At 37.0% G+C, this 22,717-nt stretch overlaps 1 protein-coding gene across 1 annotated transcript in view; it reads right to left on the bottom strand.

Moving 5' to 3' along the window:
• Nucleotides 1-975: 975 nt before the first annotated feature.
• LOC145774428 (kelch-like protein 6) overlaps nucleotides 976-22,717 on the bottom strand; it is a 30,199-nt gene continuing 8,457 nt past the window's right edge. Inside the window, exons 7-12 of the mRNA XM_082585677.1 lie at nucleotides 22,507-22,589; nucleotides 21,824-22,004; nucleotides 17,658-17,801; nucleotides 12,098-12,253; nucleotides 4,037-4,184; nucleotides 976-3,697 (exon numbers count right to left, since the gene is read on the bottom strand). Coding sequence (XP_082441803.1) covers nucleotides 3,595-3,697; nucleotides 4,037-4,184; nucleotides 12,098-12,253; nucleotides 17,658-17,801; nucleotides 21,824-22,004; nucleotides 22,507-22,589 — 815 coding nt within the window. The 3' untranslated portion in view covers nucleotides 976-3,594. The remainder of the gene's footprint in view (nucleotides 3,698-4,036; nucleotides 4,185-12,097; nucleotides 12,254-17,657; nucleotides 17,802-21,823; nucleotides 22,005-22,506; nucleotides 22,590-22,717) is intronic.

Here is a 22,717-nt window from a genome sequence, read left to right as displayed (position 1 = left end):
GTCCCGAGCTTGTCTATCCGAGATAAGACCGAGAAGCCACTCTCACAAACGTATTACTGGACAGAATGATTCCACAGTATAGCGGCAAGCTTATATGCATTCGGGAATGCCAGTCATTGATTGTACAGTTCTTTCAGTAGCCTACTATATTGGAATCCCGGTGTTCTGCAACTTCCACATGGTCATGTAGGAACTGTTTTGAGACTTGCAATTCCGCTTCTGATGGAATATGTATCTTCAGTTGCATATATAGAGATAGTGATATGAGCGATTCACGATCCAAGAAATTTTTATTTCTTCTAGAAAGGGCACGAACAGATGTGTAAAACCATGAATTGTATGCAAAGCTGAGCATCTCCAAACCTATTTTGTCTATCACAGCATAAGTAACTTTCTCAGATCCCTTTCCTCCTCCATTCCTGCAGCAACTAGTAACTCTTCTATCACCAAGAAACCAGTAAGGCGTGTACTTAGATTGCGCTTACGTCGTAGCAGTGCTTCACCAGTTTCATGATAATGTTCTTCTTAGTTATCTAATCATGTAATTTGTTGCATTCCTGTAGAAGCGCATCATATCCATCATCACTATTCGTAGTAACTGAATTATGTTGGTTAAAGTGTCTATCAACTTTAACGATTCATTTATGTCTGTTTCGCGCATCTGGTGGCAGGTATCGGCTGGCTTCAAAATTCCGAGTATTTTTTTCATCGACAGAGCGCAGAACTCGCTTTTAGGAGTTTTTAAAGATTTCTTTGACAATTTGTGATAACTTGGAATCTTTTTTCATGGTGTAATTAAACAAGTTTATGAGCAGGCCTCGCTCTTCAAGCACAATTTTATCATAAGTACCTCGAAAACTCAGTTTATTTACTGCCAGAAACTGCACTATTTCTCTATCTACTGCACTGTAGGCCTACTCTGGATCTAATAACCAATAAATCTCGAGTCTGTCTGTTTAACACAACATTCGACCACACATTTATTCTTATTAAACACACAATGTTTACAATAAAACAACCCATTCGGTATAGAACTGAAAAGTCAGCAAAAAGAGGTAATTAATATAATTCTTCCCAGGGGGGCTAACATTTTTGTAGGGGGGGCTTCGCCCCCCCTGTGCCCCCCTAGTTACGGGCCTGGCCACGTTCACAAGTATTTTATCAAAACGACTACCAAGCAATTTTTTGAAACCTTGTTTTTTTAAGAATTGTGCTGGGCAGTTGACGGTTTTGTCCGAAGCTCTCCAAACCAGTGACGCAAATTTGATTATGCGGCAAAGTGCAATTTGTCGGGTCAAATGATCGCATATCACTCAATACAATTGCTCAAGAACAAGGTAGGCTAGTAAATACAGTACATTTGCAATAAGTTTACGTGGATTTTCGCAAAATATTTTTATCACACCACGTTATGATCAAAACTTCCACTTGTATTTACGCTGTTGGTCGTAAACATCAATGGACCAAGTCTTCAGAGGCTACCATTGCAATCTCTAGAAATGGTTGCTGAGTAATTGAAAGACACTGGATACCCAGGTTATGCTTTTAAAGTTGACCGCATTGAGTGAACTCATCCTTGTGCAGAAATTCTTCACCGGTCAAACCTCAAGAGCACTATTGGTTACCCGAAATATAAACTAGTTGAATAGTTGATATAAAATAGTTGATATCCAAGAATCATGCAAATATTCGTCTTCCAGGCCGGATAGCGACTGTCAAAACAGCGACTGTCATAATGGCGACTTCATAATAGCGACGTAATGAAGTGAGCGACATTCCAAACAGCGATTGTATAAATGCCGACTGCATTAAAACAGCGACTGTTATGATAGCGACTTAACACTTTAAGTGCCAAGTGCGGCTAAATCTTAATTGTTTTAAAGTCCCTTTTGGTTTCAATCTTTTTCTAGACCCTGAATTTTATTGCGAGGCTTGACGACTTTCTGTTGTTTGGCTTGACTAGCCTATTTCTTTTTAAATCATGTGACTTCTATGGATAGTCCAAATAAAATGTTGTTTTAAAGTCCCTTTTGGTTTCAATCTTTCACTACGCAGTGTTTGCCTATTTGTGCGTGCATACGTGTGTAGAGAGGTGTGGGGAATGGAAGGTATGTGTGGAGGGGGTGAAAGAGTGCGTGTGCGCGTAAGCCTTGGATTTAATAAAAGAAGTGAGGTCGCTGTTGTGGCAGTCGCTGTTTTTGATGAATCGCTGTCGTGTAGTCGCTCTATTGACAGTCGCTGTTTTAAATGAATCGCTGTCGTGTGGTCGCTCTATTGACAGTCGCTGTTCTGACAGTCGCTATTTGGAACCCGAGCCAAATATTCTGGTAACCTTAATTGGCTCTTATATTCAATGCAAACGTGTTCTATTGCAAGGTTTACATAAAACACTCATCTTAAAGTTAATCACCAAACAAAAAGCAAATAAACCAAATTAAAAGTGTAATAGTGACTTGATTGTTATTTTTGAAACTTTGATTATTCTGATGAGGACATGATGGAGTTATATCATTGAACGAAAGAAGAGCAGAAATATCAGTTACAAATTTCGATTATTACGTACACTTCTATAAGGGAATCAAGGAAAGAAAAATTCAATTTGATTTGCAGCAAGCACTACGGATTTAAGCAGGCGAACATTATTCTGCAGCATATATATTGCTGGTATAAGGTGACAACTCTACTACCACAGTTAGAGCCAACCATATTATCTTAGCAAAGCTTTATGAGATGGATCTTATCATGCAGTGTTTCCTTGTCTTAACGGTGGGTAAGCAACCTGTCAGCAACTATCAATAGATATTTAGATTTTGAGTAAAAGTTTAGCGCTATTTATTATAGAGCTATGAACGACAAACACTAGAGTTCAAATCGAACTGTTTTGCGGCAATCTCTCCATGATTTCAAGTATTTTGAGAAACATAACACAACAAAATGCAGCACAGCAAAAAAATTACGTAATTTATGAGTTCGTTTTCATGGGCACTCTAGCTAAGCTTAGTAAAATGATGGAAATGGGATAAAAATACTAAGAAATGACAATTCAATCAACAGTTTGGTCACATCACTTGCACAGGCCAATCAAATAATATGTCACTTTTTGTCTCGGGAGACTTTGAGCTAATACGAGTTGGTTGAGCATGTTAGAACTATGGTTAGAACAGAAAATCGCTCGCATGTTCTCTCATCGCCAGGGCTGATCAGAGGTTAACAACAAAACAATGCGTGATGAGATCAACGAAAATGACGACTACTTCTGGCTTACTCTACATTGATATAAAACAACGTTGAAAACACAAAAAAACATCGTTCTTTATTCACAGCTTTGAAAACTGAAAAAAAGGATTTTCTGAAAAATTAGTTTAATTTCCACATATTAGCCTACGCTCTTTTATCGTTTTGAAACGATGATTCAACAACAAAATACAATACAAAATAAGTTGTTTGCTGTTTTAAACACAAGAAAATGCGACAAACATAAAGCGAGACAAACAAATCTGCTTTTATAAAAAGGAAGGTAAAAGATTTTGAATTTTAAAATGCAACAAAACATTGAAAAGTCATCGATGTGATGACGCGACCAGTTAATGACAATTATATCGCCACAATGAATTTTGTATCTTCAATTTCTTCAACATTTCCAACTACTTCCCACGTATTCTTCGCTGCATCGTAAGTTTCTATTGCGTCGGTTTCTCTGTAAATTATGATCGAATAAAAAATTACAACACGAAGCAATAATATTAAAAGACAAAACAGTGTTCAAAACTGATTGAATTAATTCAGTCAAATCAACGCTGTCGTTTGCAAAAGTTGAATATCGCAAATTTAAAATATTAAAAACAACATGGACTAAAACTTGAAATTTTACATCAGCGATGGACAGATTCAACCAAACTATGTTTCAATAAATTGTAATGATCTCATATTAAGTTATTAGAATCTCGTGTGTTTCTATTCACAGGTTGGTAGACTCCATTAATTCAACTTATTCATGCTTTCTATGCATTGATGACGTCGACAAACAACCACTCACCCTCCAGCGACATGCACCATCCCGTCTATGACACATGAACCGTGGTTATATCTTGCAACGTTCATATCAGCAACATCGGACCATGCTTGCTTCCGTGGATCGAATCGTTCAACTGAAGACAGATCGGACCAATTGTCGTCACATCCTCCTGTTGGAACAAGGCTTCGAAGTTAATATTCATATTCACGAATTGTATGAATATTCTGGTAACCTCAGCTGCCTCGTTAAAGCAGTGCAGACTTGTTATACTGCAAGGTTTACACCAAATAATCAATTCAAGTGAGACTAAATGGACGCAAAGTGTACCAGCCAAGATGATGAACAAACTGTCATAGCATCTACATTGGCTTATTGAGTGAACGATTTCGAATGAGTTGCAAAAATAGCAAAATTTTGCTTCAACTTACAAGGACGAATATTCATAGCAATTTGTAGCAAAATAAGCAAAAATATTATTTTAAAAACACATTATTAGATTTTATGCAAAGGCTCAATAAGTGACGTCATGCAATGGAAACATTTAGAAATCATAAGTGGTGAGACATCGCAATCATCTTGAATCTGCGTTATAATGACACCCAGGGTTGAGATTTGTTCAGCTGGGGATGCCGCGAGTTTTACCTGAATTTTGTGTTTATGTAGATTGCGCTAAATATCAATCCACTTTTTTGCTTCAGCACCTTCGATATCATGCACCGTGATTGCATTTATTGCCTTATTTTGGTTATTTATTATTGTGTTATAACGATTATTTGGCATCGCATTTTCAAAATTTTCCGTTTTATTTTAACATAAATATAACATTTAAGTTATTTTGGCAGCCGATTGTAGCATCGAATAGACAGCGATAGACACGTGTTTCGCCCATGAGGCTGGGCTCATCAGTATCGCACCGTATTCTTGCCACTTGAGTAATCGACCGCCGCTTTACCAGTCAGTTTAACTCTTATCTTTGTGGAAAGAAAGAGCCAACAAAACCAGCAGGTGCCAGGGGTAGGTCAATGTGAAGAAAGACATTTATTTCTGTCATCAGTCATCTCAGTTTTACATCCAAAGAATGCCAGGCTATTAAAAACTAGTTTTCTACATTGTTTTGTAGTGGTTCCACGAACAAAAATGCTTATGTTACGAATGAACAACTTGGAGCTGAAACAGAGGATAAAATAAGTGACTCTTCATCATTTTGTAATGCAAGATGACAGTGACAACAAGTGGTTTTCTAAAAATCAACATATTATATATTAGCAATGTCGATGATATTTGCAATTCAAAGACTGATACCAAAGTCATGAAAAAACTAAATGATGATGCTAAGGAATGCTATGCCATTAAGTTTCGTCGGATTCCACAAACATATTTTGCAGTCAGATTTTTACAGTTTGACTCGGTCAAAAAAATGAAATAAAAATTCCACAGAAAATAATTTCAAATCACGTGTTGAGAAAGAACAGCTGCAGTGAATGGTCACATTTGATAGCTTGTCACGCGTAGCAGAATATAAAATAAAAGATGCTGATCTAAACTTCGATTTTGAAATACTAAATTACATGAGTCTCTCTGATTCCGTTCATCACTTCTTTCTGAAATCTTTAAGGTTTTCCACAAAGACACTGTTTTGACAGAAATATAAACGTTTTTGCTGCATACATTTGTGTGCCACTGTGCAGCGATAACGTACAACAGAGAGTGCTGGTGATTTCTGGTTCTTGTTTTATTGATTTGTTACAATCTGCACAATTCTGCTGATTTTTTCGAATGTTGATAAATAAACAACTTCTGTCAAACAGTCTCCAAGATGAAAACTTGAAGCAACTTCAATTTGCCAACATTCCGTTTCCCGAAGTGAAGCTTACAAACCAGTTGAATATTCAAAACGTGGCAAGATCGATTATGCCGGAAACGTTTCCTGTAATAGCGACCTTCTAGTAAATCATGTATTGGTGGTGAAAGTCGATGTTTTATTTTTGGACCGAAACATTTAAGTATTTATCCAGTTAGAAATGAAAAAATCAGATTCACTCGTAAATGTAGAAAGTGATCTTAGAAGCTTCGAGCTGTTCATAATGGTGGACGCTCAACAATTTCCTGTGTACTTGGCAACGACAAAGCCAATATTTCCGTTTGCATTAAGTTGAAAATTTAAGTTAGCTACTGGAATTTAATGTCAGTTTTTATTTTTAAAGAATTACTGCATGTTCTTATTAAAGTTACCACCAATTATTTATAAATTCAAGGATTTTTTTTCAAATAATGATTTGACAATATCTCCTCTGTCATTAGGTGCCGCAATGTAAATCACTAAACTGGAAGTTTGAAGCTAAAAACTTATATTTAGCTGTTCACGATTTTTTGTGTCAAGCAGGTTTATAAGAAAATACTTAACAGTTGCAGCCTAATCAAAAACTAACGAAACATGGAAGGCCAACCCGTGTAGCCTTGTGACGTCACAATGACAATCGTCATACTGGCAATGGTTTGTTTCGAAACTTTTCAAAGCAGAGGAAAAGTTAATGCAATGCAACAGGTTTACTCACGATAAATAGAACTTCTTAAACTATTGCAAAACTAAACAGCAAAACTTGCAAAGTTTCGAATTTTTGGGACTTTGTGAGATTTTTGTCAAATTGATCAATGTTAAATAAAGTAAACAATATCACACCAAATCAGAAGAATCGGTTTATTCTAGGGCTACCATATGTCCTCTTTTAAGAGGATTTGTCCTCTTTTTTGAAGAAAAATAAATTGTTCTCCGAGGACACCCAAAAATGCTCAAATGTCCTCTTTTTTTACATTTTCAGTTTTCTTGCTCATATTTTCAACAGGATTTCATTGTTATGTGACTTTTTCGCAATTTCCAATCATTTCTGTACCAATGCAACATTCTGATTTATAGATTTTCAAAAAAACATCGACATACTATTTGATCTGCTGTTCTAAACAATCTTAGACGTTCATTGAAACATACTACACTGCTTTGCGATTGTCTTAAAAGCCAAATAATGGTCAGCGATGAGTGAGAGTGGAACTGCAAATCCACTTGTGAAGAAATTTCCTCATTTGAGGAGATCTGATCAACCAATTTTTGAAAATGATAAATTGGACAAATTGAAAAAAATAAGAAAATTAAAAAAATGGAGTAAATCACAAAGAAATGAAACATTGAAAAACGCAAAAACTTGCAAAAGAGTTTAACATATTTATATTTTAAGATTCTCACACTTTTACAATAAACTATTTTTTTACTCTGATCTATTTTGTATTGATTCAGCGCTTGTAAACGTTGTTGATTACCAACTTAATGGTTTGGCTAATTTGTCAAATGAAGCAAATCGAAAAATGATTCAAAGTGCACTATGCATGACATACAGCCTTTAATCTATGATGCAGCCACAATGGTACAAGGAAAGAAACAGCCTTTTAGTTGAGTCTGTCCTTAGTATCTCATTAACAGCTGTAGCCTATTTCAATTATATTTCGTGCGAGTAATTTTTTGATTTTGTTAAAGGTGCACTGCAACGAAAATACATGGCTTTTGTATTTGTAGATCTTTCTGAAATAAAACGTTTTTCAACAATTTTTTTGTTTTTTGTGTTACCATTAATTAAAAAACCTAAAAAAAACTTTTTTGAATTGAATGATTCTGATTGGTCAAAATTTTTGATGACGTCATTGGCTGGCAAAGCCGCATCCAAGGTCTACTGTTTTGCGTGCAAACACAAGGAACAAATCGCGTAGGCTACCGAAACAGCGAACAATTTTGTGCTAAGGGAGTTTTTACGCCCTTAAAATGGTGGCTTTTTGTGTGGCTCCCGGTTGTACTAACCGGGGAATCGTCAAAGGGGTATCCTTTCATCGTTTACCTCTGAATAATGACGACAAGCTGAAGAAATGGATCTCAGTGATGAAACTCAAAAACCCACATGTAAACAAGCACTGCCGTGTGTGCAGCAATCATTTTCTGGCCAGCGATTACCAACGTGATCTACAGGCAGAGCTACAAGGCACCAAGTCCAGACACCTGCTCATTAGGGTGGATCGTTTTTCAACTTTTTTTCTTGATCGCTTATTAAAAGTGCGGAAAAGTTGTGCACTCACATTATAAGCACTACACAAAAAAAAAAATTTCAAAAATTTTAATATCTTGGGTTGCCCCAAAGAAGTTGAAATATTAGAAAAAGTGGAATATTTCCAAAAATTTTACTTTTTGTTTTAGCTTTTAATCGCTTGTTAAGAGCGTGGAAAAGTTGTGCACTGACATTGTAAGCACAACACAAAAAAAAATTTCAAAAATTTTAATATCTTGGGTTGCCCCAAAGAAGTTGAAATATTAGAAAAAGTAGAAAATTTCCAAAAGTTTTATTTTTTGTTTTAGTTTTTAAACGCTTCAGAAAATTTCCGAAAATCAATATTTACTTCGCATTGCTGATCTCATGGTTGTCTGTATCCTGTTTAATAACGTGAACATTCACCAACGTTTGCTGCCTTTCCCTTAGTGCGGGCCTTAGTAGACGATCATGGGGTGTCTTCCCCTTAGAAGACGATCATAGGGTGTCTCACAGAAGATCTGTTGTTGAAGAGCATGTGTGTATTATCGCCGAACCTGGATCTCAGTATTTTGGCCAGGTAAGTCCAACCGCGGGAACAGCCAGAAGCATTGCTGACTCCATAATATCAGCAGTTCATGATAGAGGAACAGACACTAGCTAACAGCTGTGGGGTGTGATGGTACTGTGATAAATACGGGTCATGCAGGCAGTGTTATCCGACTGTTGGAATTAGAGTTTTGAAAACCGCTGCAATGGTTGGTATGTCAACTCCACGCAAATGAATTACCCCCGCGGCGTCTTTTTGAGTTTTTGGATGGCAGTACAACTGGTCCTCGTGGGTATTCCGAACAGATTGGAAAGGCTTTACTTAGGCTATATGTGATAAAATGCCTATCCGACGATTTGAATCAATACCAAGTAATTTTCCTCATATGGGTGTGACCGAGGCACGGACCAAATATTCCTCCGGGACATTTGTCATTGCGTTTGTACAGGAAAAATTCCAAGTTTACTCGCCACAAGAAGCCCAGGTAAGCTTAATCACTCATGCTGGCTAACTGCGGTGAATCGCATTCTGCGGTTGTATATAGGGACCACAGAACCCTCTGATAATTTAAAAACGCTGGCTACCTTTGTCATGAAGGTACATGCTCCTATGTGGTTCGAAATAAAGTGCAATCCACTCTGTATCAGCGGTGCTGTTCATCTATGGCAAACCATCAGCAAATCTCGCTACCTGTCGGATAAATTAAAGGCCATTGTCGACCCTGTTATTCAAAGAAATGGATTTTTTGGCCACAGCGAAAACATACTTTTATCAATGCTGTTTGACAAAGAATCGCATGTGCGTGAGCTGGGAATAAGGCGTATACTGCTTGCACGAGAAACTCCCGTTTGCATTGAAATCCCGCGTTCAAACTGCCAAAATTAAATTTTAATGCTGTCAGTTATATTGATATGATATGCTGGCAAACCGATAACGACAAAACCGAATCTCCAATAACCATGAAAATGACAACAGAAGAACTTTGGTCGTTCAAAAACATCAACACAAGCCAACATTCTCTCAATTTTCCCTGCCACACGCAAGCAGTCGAGCGAGGTGTCAAGGTTGTCACGGAGGCCTCTGTTGCAGTATGTGGTGCCGCTAACCGCGTTGGATTCATCAGAAGTCGGTTACAATCCAGGAAAGACATGCGCGTCTCAATACAAAACAAGATTTTAGATTATGTTCTTAAAAGGTTTGCGTATCCTACATGTACTTGTAATTCTACTTGTAAATATTGATTTTCTGTGTAATTTACAATGATTCGCGGGATGTAGTGCAGTTACAAATGTGTAAAAATTTGCGATTCTTTTTCGAATTTTAAACTTTGTTGGGGCACCCCAAGATATTAATTTTTTTGGAAATTTATTTTTTCATTGTGCTTACAATGCCAGTGCACAACATTTCCGCGCTCATAATAAGCGATTAAGAATTAAAACAAGACATAAAATTTTTGGAAATTTTCCATTTTTCTAATATTTCAACTTCATAGGGGCAACCCAACCTTCAGTAGGGCAACCCAAGATATTAAAATTTTTGAATTTTTTTTTTTGTGCTTACAATGTCAGTGCACAATTTTTCCACGCTCTTAACAAGCGATTAAAAACTAAAACAAAAAATAAAATTTTTGGAAATTTTCCACTTTTTCCAATATTTCAACTTCATTGGGGCAATCCAAGATATTAAAATTTTTGAAATTTTTTTTTTGTGTTGTGCTTACAATGTGAGTGCACAACTTTACCGCACTATTAATAAGCGATCAAGAAAAAAAGTTGAAAAACGATCCACCCTACTGCTCATCCCTGAAGCTGTTTCTTCTGTCTTTGATTTTTCAACATATGTGAAAGCCACTGTCAATACAGTACCCACAAAACTCGATCGACCTAGGTGCAGGTCTGTGAGTACGATCGGGCGTTTGGATCGAATAGCAAAGCGAGAAAACAACAAGACTTTGAAACAGGTCAGTAGGACAGTAAAACATTGGCAGGGTAGGCATATCAGGCAACTCTGAAAACATAAGGCTACTTTTAGTTGATATAAACCACTTGGTTAAAGCAAATTATTTTCCTGCATTTTTTTCAATGCAAATTTTCCATCCGACTGCTGTCCGAACTGGTGTTGTCAGAGCACGAATCAGAATGATGTTCTTCACTGTCAAGTCGCCGTCTTTTTGGTTCAAAGAAAAATCCTTGTCTTGTTTCAGACATCTTGTTTATGCTGATCTTCTATTACTCAATATACAATGACCTATGCGACGTTTCTAAGGCAAATGCATGAAGCTGTTTACTTGGTTGCCCGCCGATGACGTCACAAGACACATAGCGCCATCAGGTGGCCGATTTTCATTTGGTTATATCTCCCAAACAAAAAGGCATATCAAAAAATTTTTTCGAAAAATATAATACTTAAACACTAAAGAATCACCAAAAAATTTTTAATTTTTCATTTCAGGTCCCCTTTAAAGTTGATCCTTTTTTTCTGAAAAAAAGTTAAGTCATGCCTACCTGCAGATATTGCCTGATTTGTCACATTTTTATGACATTATCACATCACATTTTCATTTTGTCACACAAATCAAACAAATCGGCTTTCGAGAAACAAACAAACTTGTCTTTTTTTGGCTGTAACTTTTGCTGCATACATACGTCTATAATAATTATCCAAAAGGATGTAAAAAATTCTTCATACGAAACATTCTACTTGTGTTTTACTCGCTGGCGAAACTTGTCCTCTTTTTAGGCGATGAAAATATGGTAGGCCTAGTTTATTCAAATACAGAGCTTTCACCACACAAGTGTGGCTTCATCAGTATAAACTTATTCAAATAGAATCAAGGATCAATGTTAGTTTGACCATTGACATTCAAGAACCATCCACATATAGGTCGCAACCCAGTGGTTGAGTAGCACTGAGTCAAGTTACAGTTGTTCCCATGCCTGGTTAGGCGTAGGGTGGAGGCAATCTATGCTTTGTCATCCTTTGTTCACATAGCTTTTCAAAGCGCTGCACAGTGCACACGTCACACACAAAGCGCTGGACTGGCCTTGTGACGTAATCGTGTGTCAACTTACTCCAAACTGAGCTGTTCTGAACGCCACGAAGAAGGATTGTGAGTACCGGATTTGATTTGTTTTAATACTGTTGATAATTATTTTGCTTGTCATGGAACCCAAGCCTGTATAAACAAACGATCCAGATACCACGCCAACGAAATGGTTAATAAAGTCAAATCTCAAAAATTGAGAAAAAAAGCTCGTTAAATATTTTCTAATTTTACATTAACTTTTTTATTTATCAACTTTGAAAGATTTTCTCATGCTCACCTGGTACTTAATAGTTGAGTATGTTCTATTAATTATATTGAGCTTCTCAGCAAAACTTCATATTTTAGATGCCCTAGTTGTTACAAACATATCAATATAAACATGGCAACAAACGTTGATATCATAATAATACAACCGATCCTACCTATTGCATAGACTTGATCGTTCAAAACAACTGCAGGGAAGCCCCATCTTTTAACTTTCATCGACGGAATTCCTCTCCACCGACCTTCTCGTGGATCCATGCATTCCCCTATGTTCAACACCCCTCTGTTAAGACCACCGACAGCGTATATCAACCCTGTTGGAGGTTGATGGTTTGTTAATAATAATATTCCAATTTCATCCCCATATTTCTTTATAAATCAATGTTTTAAATAAAAAAATGCAACACAAAGTGATTGTTGCAACTGTATCAAAAATAATAATGATGGAAGGTGCGACGACTACAGGAGTACTGCACACCAGCAACTACATCCCGTTCATTTCGCAAACTCAGAAATTGAACATTAAATATTTACTTTTCAAAAGTTCTTACATTTGAAATAATATTTTCTCTTCTCAAAATAAAGTGCATCAAACTATTTAGTTTTGCTGAAAGTTATGTAAAACATTGTTACGCTGTTACGGTAGTATTTCAACTTCAACATCTTTTGATAAGCAACAAGTGTGATTGTACATTCACAAATAAGTAATAAAGAATTTGTAACACATCCTTATAGGCTATTGTTTTAAAAGCAGTATGGCGCCATATTTCATGACGACGCAAATGTGGCAATCTAGCGAAAATGTCAAACTCGGCAACTATCAGTGACAGCATCTGCATGCGTATGTCACCGTTCCCAGGATGAAACCTGGCGAACATCATTTCATGCATTAAAGAGCAAAAATAGCTCAATGAGTCAATCTAGGATTGAGTTATTTTTGCATAAAAATCGATTTGATGAAAATCAAACTGTGAAGTCGAACGAAAATTAACGAATTCTCAATTTCTAACTGTGCAGCTAAGTCCAATATAACGAACAAAACTGGCACTTTTTTTAATTCAAAGCTAAGTTTTTTGAGTGATCGGTTTAATGATGTTTTTGGTATTTCGTCACTTAACTACCAGAAATAATTATTTAATTTTATACAAAAGATACATAAAACTTGTAAGAGAGTGGCTACATATATTTAAGCATAAAAGTGTCACACACGAAAACATTTCAAAAATTCTTCACTTACTTTGATTTGACGCAAAAGATTTGTCTTGATTTCGTTTCAAATTAAATTGCCACAAGTTCAGTTTTCATTGTAAAAAAAGCGTCATTTCGAGCAAACATAAGCTACTGTATTGACCACTAAGGCAAAAGAACAATCATTGAGATAAAGAACTGAACTTAAAACAGAAAACTGAAACAATCGGTGACACAAAAATAACACAACCAACAAACGCGCTATTGTTCCTCGTTTTATATCAAGCCAGAGTCGGAATCGTGCTTTTTCCACCGATTCCAACTCCAGATACATCACAAACCTTCCGACTCCACACAACCCTGATAAGCTCAAATAATTCGATAAAATTTAGAAATAACAATATTGCTGCATGCGATATTATTATAAGACATGGATTTTACAAAATATTCACGATTTGCTTGGGACGCTTAGCTCACAAATTATTTTAATTTTATTGAAAAATGAAATTAAATAAGAACAGACCCAGTATTTGTTGCCAATATTTTGCATCTATTTTTTTCTCGGGTTTTGCTCTAACGATTTTTTTCACTACAAACAGTGTGTTGCAATGGAAGACTATCATTTTGCTAAGGTGCGGTAGTTTCTATGATATCGTTAATGAGACATGAGATAGAAGTTCTAACTCATGTCTCATTACGTGTAGTGAGTTGGATACACAGAATGTAAGATGCATTGTATAAACTGAACAGTTTTGTGTTGGTTTCAACGTTTTGTGTGTTTCTTCATGTTGTTCATTAGGCTATTCTTCATATGCATGCACTGGGACTGCTTGAAACAAACTTTGTCGGGTCAAAACGAATCGAATTCCTTCACAAAAAGGTTTAATTCAAAACAGAGTTAAGATACATACTTTTGATTCCCAATTGGTTGCACTGAAGAACTCATGAGAACATTGCAAATGCATAGAAACAGTAGCAAAACCAAGGGACTGGGGCGGTCGCAGCGTCTTACTTAAAGGGGTATTAAAGGAAAAACCTGACTTGGCGATTTTCCACGTTCTTTGTGTTTAACATGCTACCATAAAACGATTTTCAATAAAATTTTGCCCCATTGCGGTCTGACCACCATTGTGCGCGTGCTTTTGTCAGAGCTTTCAAAACGAGATTGGCCTGAGCAACGAAGCGTGCGACTGTAAAGAACGTCATAAAGTCTAGCAATCAACCGATCACGCAATAATTGTTACTGCGGGCGATTTGACTGTAGGCTATGTATGTATTTACATCAAAACAGCACATTTTAACATCAAAACAGCAGACAGTTTGCTCAAAACATCAGATTGGTAACGTGGCTTTTGTTATTGCTGGACTTTATGACGTATTCTTGAGCTGTGTTTGCACGTTTTGGTCATTTTAAAAAAGATGAAAATAAATGAAACACTGGACTTTGGGCCTTGCCAGCGCCATTGAAAACAAATTTTTTTGGGTAATTGTTTTTGAAATGTATTCTTGAATGTTCAGTTTACTCATTTTAATGCTTAATTCCGGTTTGAAATTTTCCTTTAGTATGCCTTTAAGGCATGTATGACGTGAAAACAATTGGTTTCAACCATAAAAGTGACAGATTAAGAGTAAATTGAGCAAATGCATGCAAAATACGCATGCATTTTATTTCTCACAACCCATACATTTAATGAACACTTTCACAGTTTGCTTCAATAACAAAGAATAATGAAACTCACTTTGGAACAATATTGATTAAAATTACCATTGAAGCTAAAATATATTTAAAAAAAATGCAAACTGAGTGACGACTTCAAAAATCGTAAGGTATAAAGGTTTAGTTTTCAGGAAATGATTTTCATAAGCAATTCAATATCTCAAAAACATAAGCCAATATTTGATTGGCCGTTCAGAAGGCATTAAAATCGTTCAAGTATTATGATGTCATGTACAAATTATGTTCGAAAATATGATATGAGTTCTTAATTGTTATTATCGTTGTCCCGAATAAAGATCTTATACCGATAGAATAATGTGTAATCTAACCTCTTCTTCCTGCTTATAGAAGGCTACAACCCACAACACTTCACACAATGAGATTTTTCTTTTGAAGTCTACAAAAACTTTTGAGACTCAGGACAATATCAAAATCAATATTTGATTCAATGGACATTAGTTTGTACATATCCATTGGGTTTCCAAAAATGTTGCAGTTCCTTCTGAACATTTCCAGCTGGTGCTGTTTTCGACTATTTGTTTCTTTATATTTTCTTCAAATCCAAGTGAGCAGTTTTGTCATATCCAGACGTATGCTCTGTCATTGAATATTTAGATTAAGTGGACGTAAAGACAAGGAAGCCAACCTTTGTGTCCACCTTCAAGCATGTCATTATGTGTGCCAAGGCACAATGGATAAGTGTCGAACAGACGTCACCAGCATCGTGCAAGCGCTCTCACCTCTCAGGCACGTAGTTGATAACCAATAAGATGATTATAATGAACAAAGAAAGGAGCACAGGGTAGTTATCAATTATTTCATTTTCTTCGTCGTATGAGCTGTTCTTCCGGACTATATGTTTGGACATGATGTCATCAGCCACTCGACAGTCTCGTCATCCAGGGCCTTCAGTCCAAGCGTTCCATGTGGTGGTTGATGGATTGGGCAGTCATGGACGACATGATCTACTGTTTGGTCTGTGGCGCCACACTCGCATCCCCCCGAGGGAGCCAGACCCCATCTGCACATGTCTGAACGAAAGCGACCGACGCCGGTTCGTAGGCGGTTAAGCCGGACCCACGCAAGTCTTGCGAGGGACATTCCCGGAGGGTGGGGATCGACGTCGGGTAGGAAATCACGGAGTCGGGAGGTGTTGTTTTGCCACTCCATGTTCCATGTGTAGTTCGTCCAGTGTGCCGCACTTATTCCAAGATCTTCAACGTTGTTCAGAAGCTGTCGTGCGGCGGGCACAAATGGGCGTCTTGATTTCAGTCGCTGCTGTCCTCCAGGTAGGCGCTGGAGTGTACTGTGGAGGAGGTGGTCGGGGTCCCGTGCGCGACGAGCAAGGGAAATCATGGCTCCTTTACGGCGAAGCTCAGCAGGTTGGATGCCTGCAAGGATGGGAAGGCAGTCCGTTGGAGTGGGACGCAGGCATCCAGTCACAGTGCGTAGTGCGTCATTGATGGCGGTGTCAATGTGGCGGGTGTGAGAGCTGCGGCACCACACTGGTGCGCAGTACTCAGCGGTAGAATGGACGAGGGCCAAGGTAGCTGTGCGAAGGGTTTTCGCATCAGCTCCCCAGCCGGAACCCGCCAGCCGCCTCAAAAGTGCAACGCGCGCAGATAGTTTTTTGCGCAGTGACTCCAGGTGTCGTCGGTACGTGAGTGACCTGTCTAGGGTTACGCCGAGGTAGGTAGGTTCGGCGCAGTAGGGGAGGTGTTCGTCATCGGTGGTAACGTTGATCTCACGTTTTGCTTCCTTGTTGTTTAAATGGAAGGCCGCCGACACTGTCTTTGCCTTGCTGAGCTGTAGCTTCCATTTCTGGAGATATGTTGATATAGTTGACATGTCCTGGCTTAGGTTCCTCTCCATTGACTGCCAATCTCCGGCTGGATGCAGGAGAGCCAGATCGTCTGCATAAGCATACTTCCTGGAGATGGTGTCAGGCAGGTCGTAGATGTAAGTGTTAAAGAGGAGGGGAGCCAGGACAGAGCCCTGTGGGACGCCGTTCCTGAGTCGACGAAGTCTACTTCGTCGGCCGCTACCGGTGGAAAGGGTAAAACTGCGGTTTTGCACAAGTTCCATAATCATATGGACCATGTGCCTGTCAGGAAGGAGACGGAGTAGTTTGCAGGTAATTATTTTATGGTAATTTGTGGTAATTATTTAATGTTTAATGAAATGGCGATAAATCATTCAAAGCATGTTAATTTTTGGAGCGTTTAGCGTTCAGAGATTCTTGTGCGTATGGTTTCAAACGCATAGAAAACATCGGACATAATTTTTTAATATCAAGATTTTAAAATTATCTCTTAAACCTAATTTCTGCAAAGTCCATTTAAACTTGTTAAGCAGTATAATTTGCTTCTAAGAACGAAATAAAAAGGATTATTTGGCGAAAATTGATGACGACAATAATTACGTTTTCTTGTTTTTTTTTAACTATAACTGATCTATCTTCTTGAACGTAATTATGTCGATGCAAAAGGTGAAACGACGAAAGGACTTGAGCACTGTGCACTGTGCAGTATTGGTGGAGCGACACAACAGCCAAGTAACTGTGCAATAGTTACAATCGGAAAACATTCGATTTGATGAGATTGATCAATCCCACCGTGAATCGAATGAGATTGTGATCATGTTGTTGTTCTCAGTAGAATAAAAAAATTGTTTATTAAATCAATGAAATTATAATGTAATGAATTACTGTAAGATCGTAATATTTACTTATAAATTTAATGAATGAGTTTTACTGTATAACAGTATCACAACACATTGATTACACTTGTTTAATTTTTCAACAAAGTTCAAACCTCCAGTGGAAGCCAAAGCATGTGCACAACGACCTTCATTCATATCAACGCTGTTGCACCATTTGTCTTCAACAATGTTGTAACTTTCACATGAAGTCAAACCAGTGTCATAATCTTCTGTGCCACCAACAGTGAAGATGGAATCTGTTCATGTATAAACAATGATTCTCTTCAATGGTAATTTTGTTCAAAATAATTAGATTAAATAAATAACAGAAACTTAAATAAATAGATTTAATCATTTTCTTAAGTATTGCCAAAAGGAATACAAATTTTATATTAAACAATGCGAACAAATTTTGTTATGTATAAACGCTGGAATCAAATCATGATTAAAATCCTCTTATTTTGTATTACTTAACAATCAGAAACAAACCTGTAATTTATGTTGCTCTCTTATTGATTCAAAAAATTAAAATTAAAAGAATCTTGATGATTTTCTGGAAGAAGGCAGGAACGAAAAACTCACTGAGTTAAGTGGACACCTCGTTACCAGAAAGTTTCATTATTCATTCATTTATCCAACACTACGTGTGAGTATATGTAGATTATGCTGCTACTTCTCTATAAAAGACTTCCTGATAGAGGAAAATGAGGGATGGCACAAGGTTTTTCAAAAATAAAAATAGACGACGAGAAAAAAACTAGATATTAATAACTTGATATTAATTAATAATTATTAATCTAAATTATAGATTATGCTTATTACTTCTCTAACAAAAGATATTTAGCGGAGAAAAATCAGGGATGGAAATAAATTTTTTGTAAAAAAAAATAAACAAAAACTTAAATTTAAATAAACTACGTCGCCCTCTATGACAGGGGCAAGCAACATTTTCAACACGTGGGCTACTTATATTGGATCTAAATTTTTTTGCAGCAGACTAAAAGTTAACCTCTACAACAAGTATTCAAACCACCCTTTTGCTATGAACATTAGATGGAATTTCAATGCAAGTCCCATGAAAATATTGTTTTCGTGCTCCACAGTGAAGACCAACCAAACACCGCGTGCGATATTTGTTGAAAGCAGATTGCATCCATTGAATACATTGCGCTTCCCGCTAAACCAATATATTTACAAATTTTAAACCAAAAACCGTAATGTTGGCGAAGCTGGCTCGACATCTTGGAGCCTTGATGATCAGTACAATTACAGAACTACCTTTCGTGACATATCACAGACCTACTTTTGTTTCTGCTGGGTAAAAATAGGTTAGCATACTTTCACTTAGACTCAGGAAAAACTTTCTCCGTGCTCCACTAAACATATAAAATATCTTTTTAACGATACAGACATGTGAATGCTCAAATAAAAGTTAGTGAGAAGTGCACAGAATGTTATTGTGTTTAAACAGATAATTGAGCTAACAAACGTTCCTAAATAATGAACCATATTTGGGGAAAATGACTGGAAAAAGAAGAAATATTCCACAAAAACTTAAAAAACATCTTGTTCATCCGCGAGGTGCAAGTTGCCTATTCCAGCTCTACACAATGTGACTTCTGCTCACGTTAATTTTACCACAGAATGATGGGCTTTCAATGTTACATCTGACATTTACATCCATTCTAATACGTCGCCATTAAAGGAAGACAAAACCTATAATAGGAGGCAAGATAGAGACGACCACGATGATGATACTCGCTACAATCGTTCAGATAATTTTTACGTCACTAAGCTGGATATCGAGTTTATTGATTTGCAGAGTGTTTTACAATCTATTTTCTTTTTTTGGGCTTATTATCACTTATTAACATGAAGTGACATAGACATATGAAGAGCTTGTTTCCAAAACCGCTTACATCCACTTTCGGTGATTTTGAGAAAACCACGAAAAACGTTTATGACAGTTTCGCTTGGTAAATGTAATGCGCTTTTGATTTCTAACGATGTATAACTACCTACTGAATTGAGCCATGACGTTTGTCCAGATCTAAGGAATATTAGAAGGCTTAGAATCGCCTTTTTATAAAATTAGAAATGTGGATATAAGCGGATTTGGAAATAAACTGGAGAATAAAACCCATTTTTGAAACCATTTTTCCAAGCTGAGAACCATTAATTCATCACCACAATCCAAATCCACCTTAAACAAAGCAAAAAAACACAGTTATAAAGCTCAAGTAGGCTACTAAGCAGTCTAAGCACCGTTGGTAGCTGCAACAATAGGCTGCAAGCCTATAACAGTGCTTATCAGTGTTGCCAGATAGTAGATGCTTCAAACTACCAAACACATTTCAAATTTTGCCAAACTGACCAGAGACTGACTGTCAACTCACCAAAAATGTTTGCCAAAATTCTGCCAACTCAAAATTTTACTGCCAAACAACGTAAAATTCTGCCAAATCTCGAATTTGGTAGTGAAATATGCCAAATGGTAACACTGCTGCTTATCACGAAATGATGACGAAAACGGTTTAACAATCAGCGATATGTCACGTGATACAATGGCTTAATATGATTGGTTAATTGTGGATACAAGTGGTTTTGGAAACAAAGTGTGATGGCGCGTAAGCGGTTTTGGAAGAAAACGCAATTTTTAGTGTCGAATTTGAAGCAGAAAGAGAAGGTTTTGGAAAAAAAGGAATTGATAGTAGGTACTTATAGTAATACTCTACCTAATGACACTCTAAACTCAATTTTGGTAAAAGTGGCGCCTAAGCGGTTTTGGAAACAAGCTCTTCATATAAAACTCTGTACTTTATTGTGGATACATTAATATGCGTATTGGATCCAATGCGTTGTGTTCAGCGCTTTGTGATCGCAGCCGTACGGGCGGGTGCATTGTTACACCGAATCCATTTCTTCAATGTTTAGTGCTAAGCAAGAACACAATTTAGTGCTAATTTTACTGTATAACGTCTCAGACACGACCCGACAAGGTATAGAACTCACGTCTACCGATCAAGAGGTGGGCGTTCTATTCACTACGTCACCAAGCCAGCGTTGCTAGCACATATAACATTGTTCTGAAGGCTAAATAACCTACAATGTCAATTTATGTTATTACAGAGTTTACCAGGTCGTGACGTCATAATTTGATTAGCATATCTGCAAAAAATAAAATAGGTTGGTGAAAACCATTGAGAAAGTCAGCGCCCTTCATTACTTTAGTTTTTCATGATACCACTCAGCCCTGTTTTCTGTTATTAGGTGAAGACATTCGCAATCACTACTTCAAATAGATTTTGATGAATCTTTTGTGACATTAATATATAATAAAAGTGATGATTTTGATGTAGAGAAACTTTAAGCACAAAGGGGGAGGGAAGCGACGTAGTAAGTTGCGTAAGAATAAACTTAACCACGCTCAGAGAACTTCCAATCACATCATCTTCATATGTAACTAATAATTTTCAATATCAGCCTGTTGAGCCCAATGAGCATAATTAAACTGACTCGTGCAAGTGTAAACCATTTTATATCGCAACATGTTGCTAGGTTGTTTTTCATCGAACGCTATTGTAGATATAATTTCTGTCAGAAGAAAATTCTTTCCCGCATTTTTACTGTGTGCTGAAACGTATTTTAGACATCAATTTAATTAAATACAAGAGCATTGCAATGCTTATTTTCAGCATTATTCAATGCAAAGTTCAACAAATTTTTAAAACCATTTTAAAACTTTGTTTGAAAGCATGTTATTCAAAAAGTGCGCAAAAATAATAACTTTTAAAGTTGTGCTAATTTCGTAAAATCAAATTTAGGCCTAACTTGTTTAAAAAATAAGATCGAACGAGGTATGAAAAAGTGGCTATCGCGCTAATGTCGTTATCAATGAAAAAAATCATCAAACATCAAACTTGAAAAATTAAATCAACGATAGTGAAATTGTTGAGTGAGTAAAATTAAACGCAAACATTGGCGAGCATGTGGCATTCCGGACCAAACTTCCAAACAAACCAAAGTAATCTCATCAAACATCAACTTATAAAACATAAACGCTCGATAGTAAAATTTGCGTAAAAAATTGTTGATCGAGTGAAATGAAGGTGAAACATTAGCGAGGATGTGGCACTCCAGAACAAACTTGTGTGGTGCGCGTCACATGCGCACTCGGCGCTCATCGTTGTTAATATTCATCACTTTGGTCACAAACATGAGTTTGTCTGCATGTTGTGCAACAAACTTAATTTGAGTTTAAACTCAAGTGGATTCTTACCATTGCAAACCACAGAAGCAGCGTCAATTCTCACAGCATTTGTCGAAGCAAGTTGAGTCCAACCAGATTTTTCACCATTTAAATTGAATCTTTCAACCACTTTAGTATCCTCTCCACTGATAACAAAAACCTCACTTTTATGACAAACAGCTGACCCACACCCATGTTCAAAGTTTGTGTTCTGAAGAAACATAAATTGTTAAGAATGTGTAAGATCAACAACGTCACGATTTCACAAGACTTGCTTGAATGTTCGACATAATTTCACATCAATTGTGAAACGTCGAGTGCAATCATTGCAACTGCATGTGATGCATTTGCTGAAGAGCAAGATATCACAAACACAAGAACATTTAAATATTAACAACTTGGGGCCTGGCTCCCTCACCGGGATGCGAGTGTGGTGCCACAGACCAGACAGTAGACCATGTCGTCCATGACTGCCCAATCCACCAACCACAACATGGAACGCTTGGACTGAAGGCCCTGGATGATGAGACTGTCGAGTGGCTGATGACCTCATGCCCAAACATATAGTCCGGAAGAAGACAGCTCAAACAACGAAGCAGAACTTGGAGCTCACAACTCATAGTACAAGAATAGTTTTTGTTTAGAGCGCACACCATCAAATAACAAATGCACTCATCCTAGTAACAATAAACCGAAAAGCTTTAATGTTTTACCAGAAAGTCAGTTGCTTCTTTCTTTCTTACGTCATACTTCCACACATTCTTTTCATGAAACGCAAGAAATTGATTCCTCGATTCTGAAACAAAAAAAAAAATACGTTTAAAATATTTAACAATATAAAATTTAATAACAATCAGCGTGAGTATATGATTTTTACAGCAGGTGCACTGCAAGAACCTGCAAGTTTGAACGGAGATGGAAAAT

This window comes from Aplidium turbinatum, chromosome 7 (assembly GCF_918807975.1).
Source record: "Aplidium turbinatum chromosome 7, kaAplTurb1.1, whole genome shotgun sequence".
Classification (NCBI taxonomy): domain Eukaryota; kingdom Metazoa; phylum Chordata; class Ascidiacea; order Aplousobranchia; family Polyclinidae; genus Aplidium; species Aplidium turbinatum.
The sequence above is the reverse complement of the archived record's forward strand: the minus strand, read 5'-3'. Positions and strand labels throughout refer to the sequence as shown.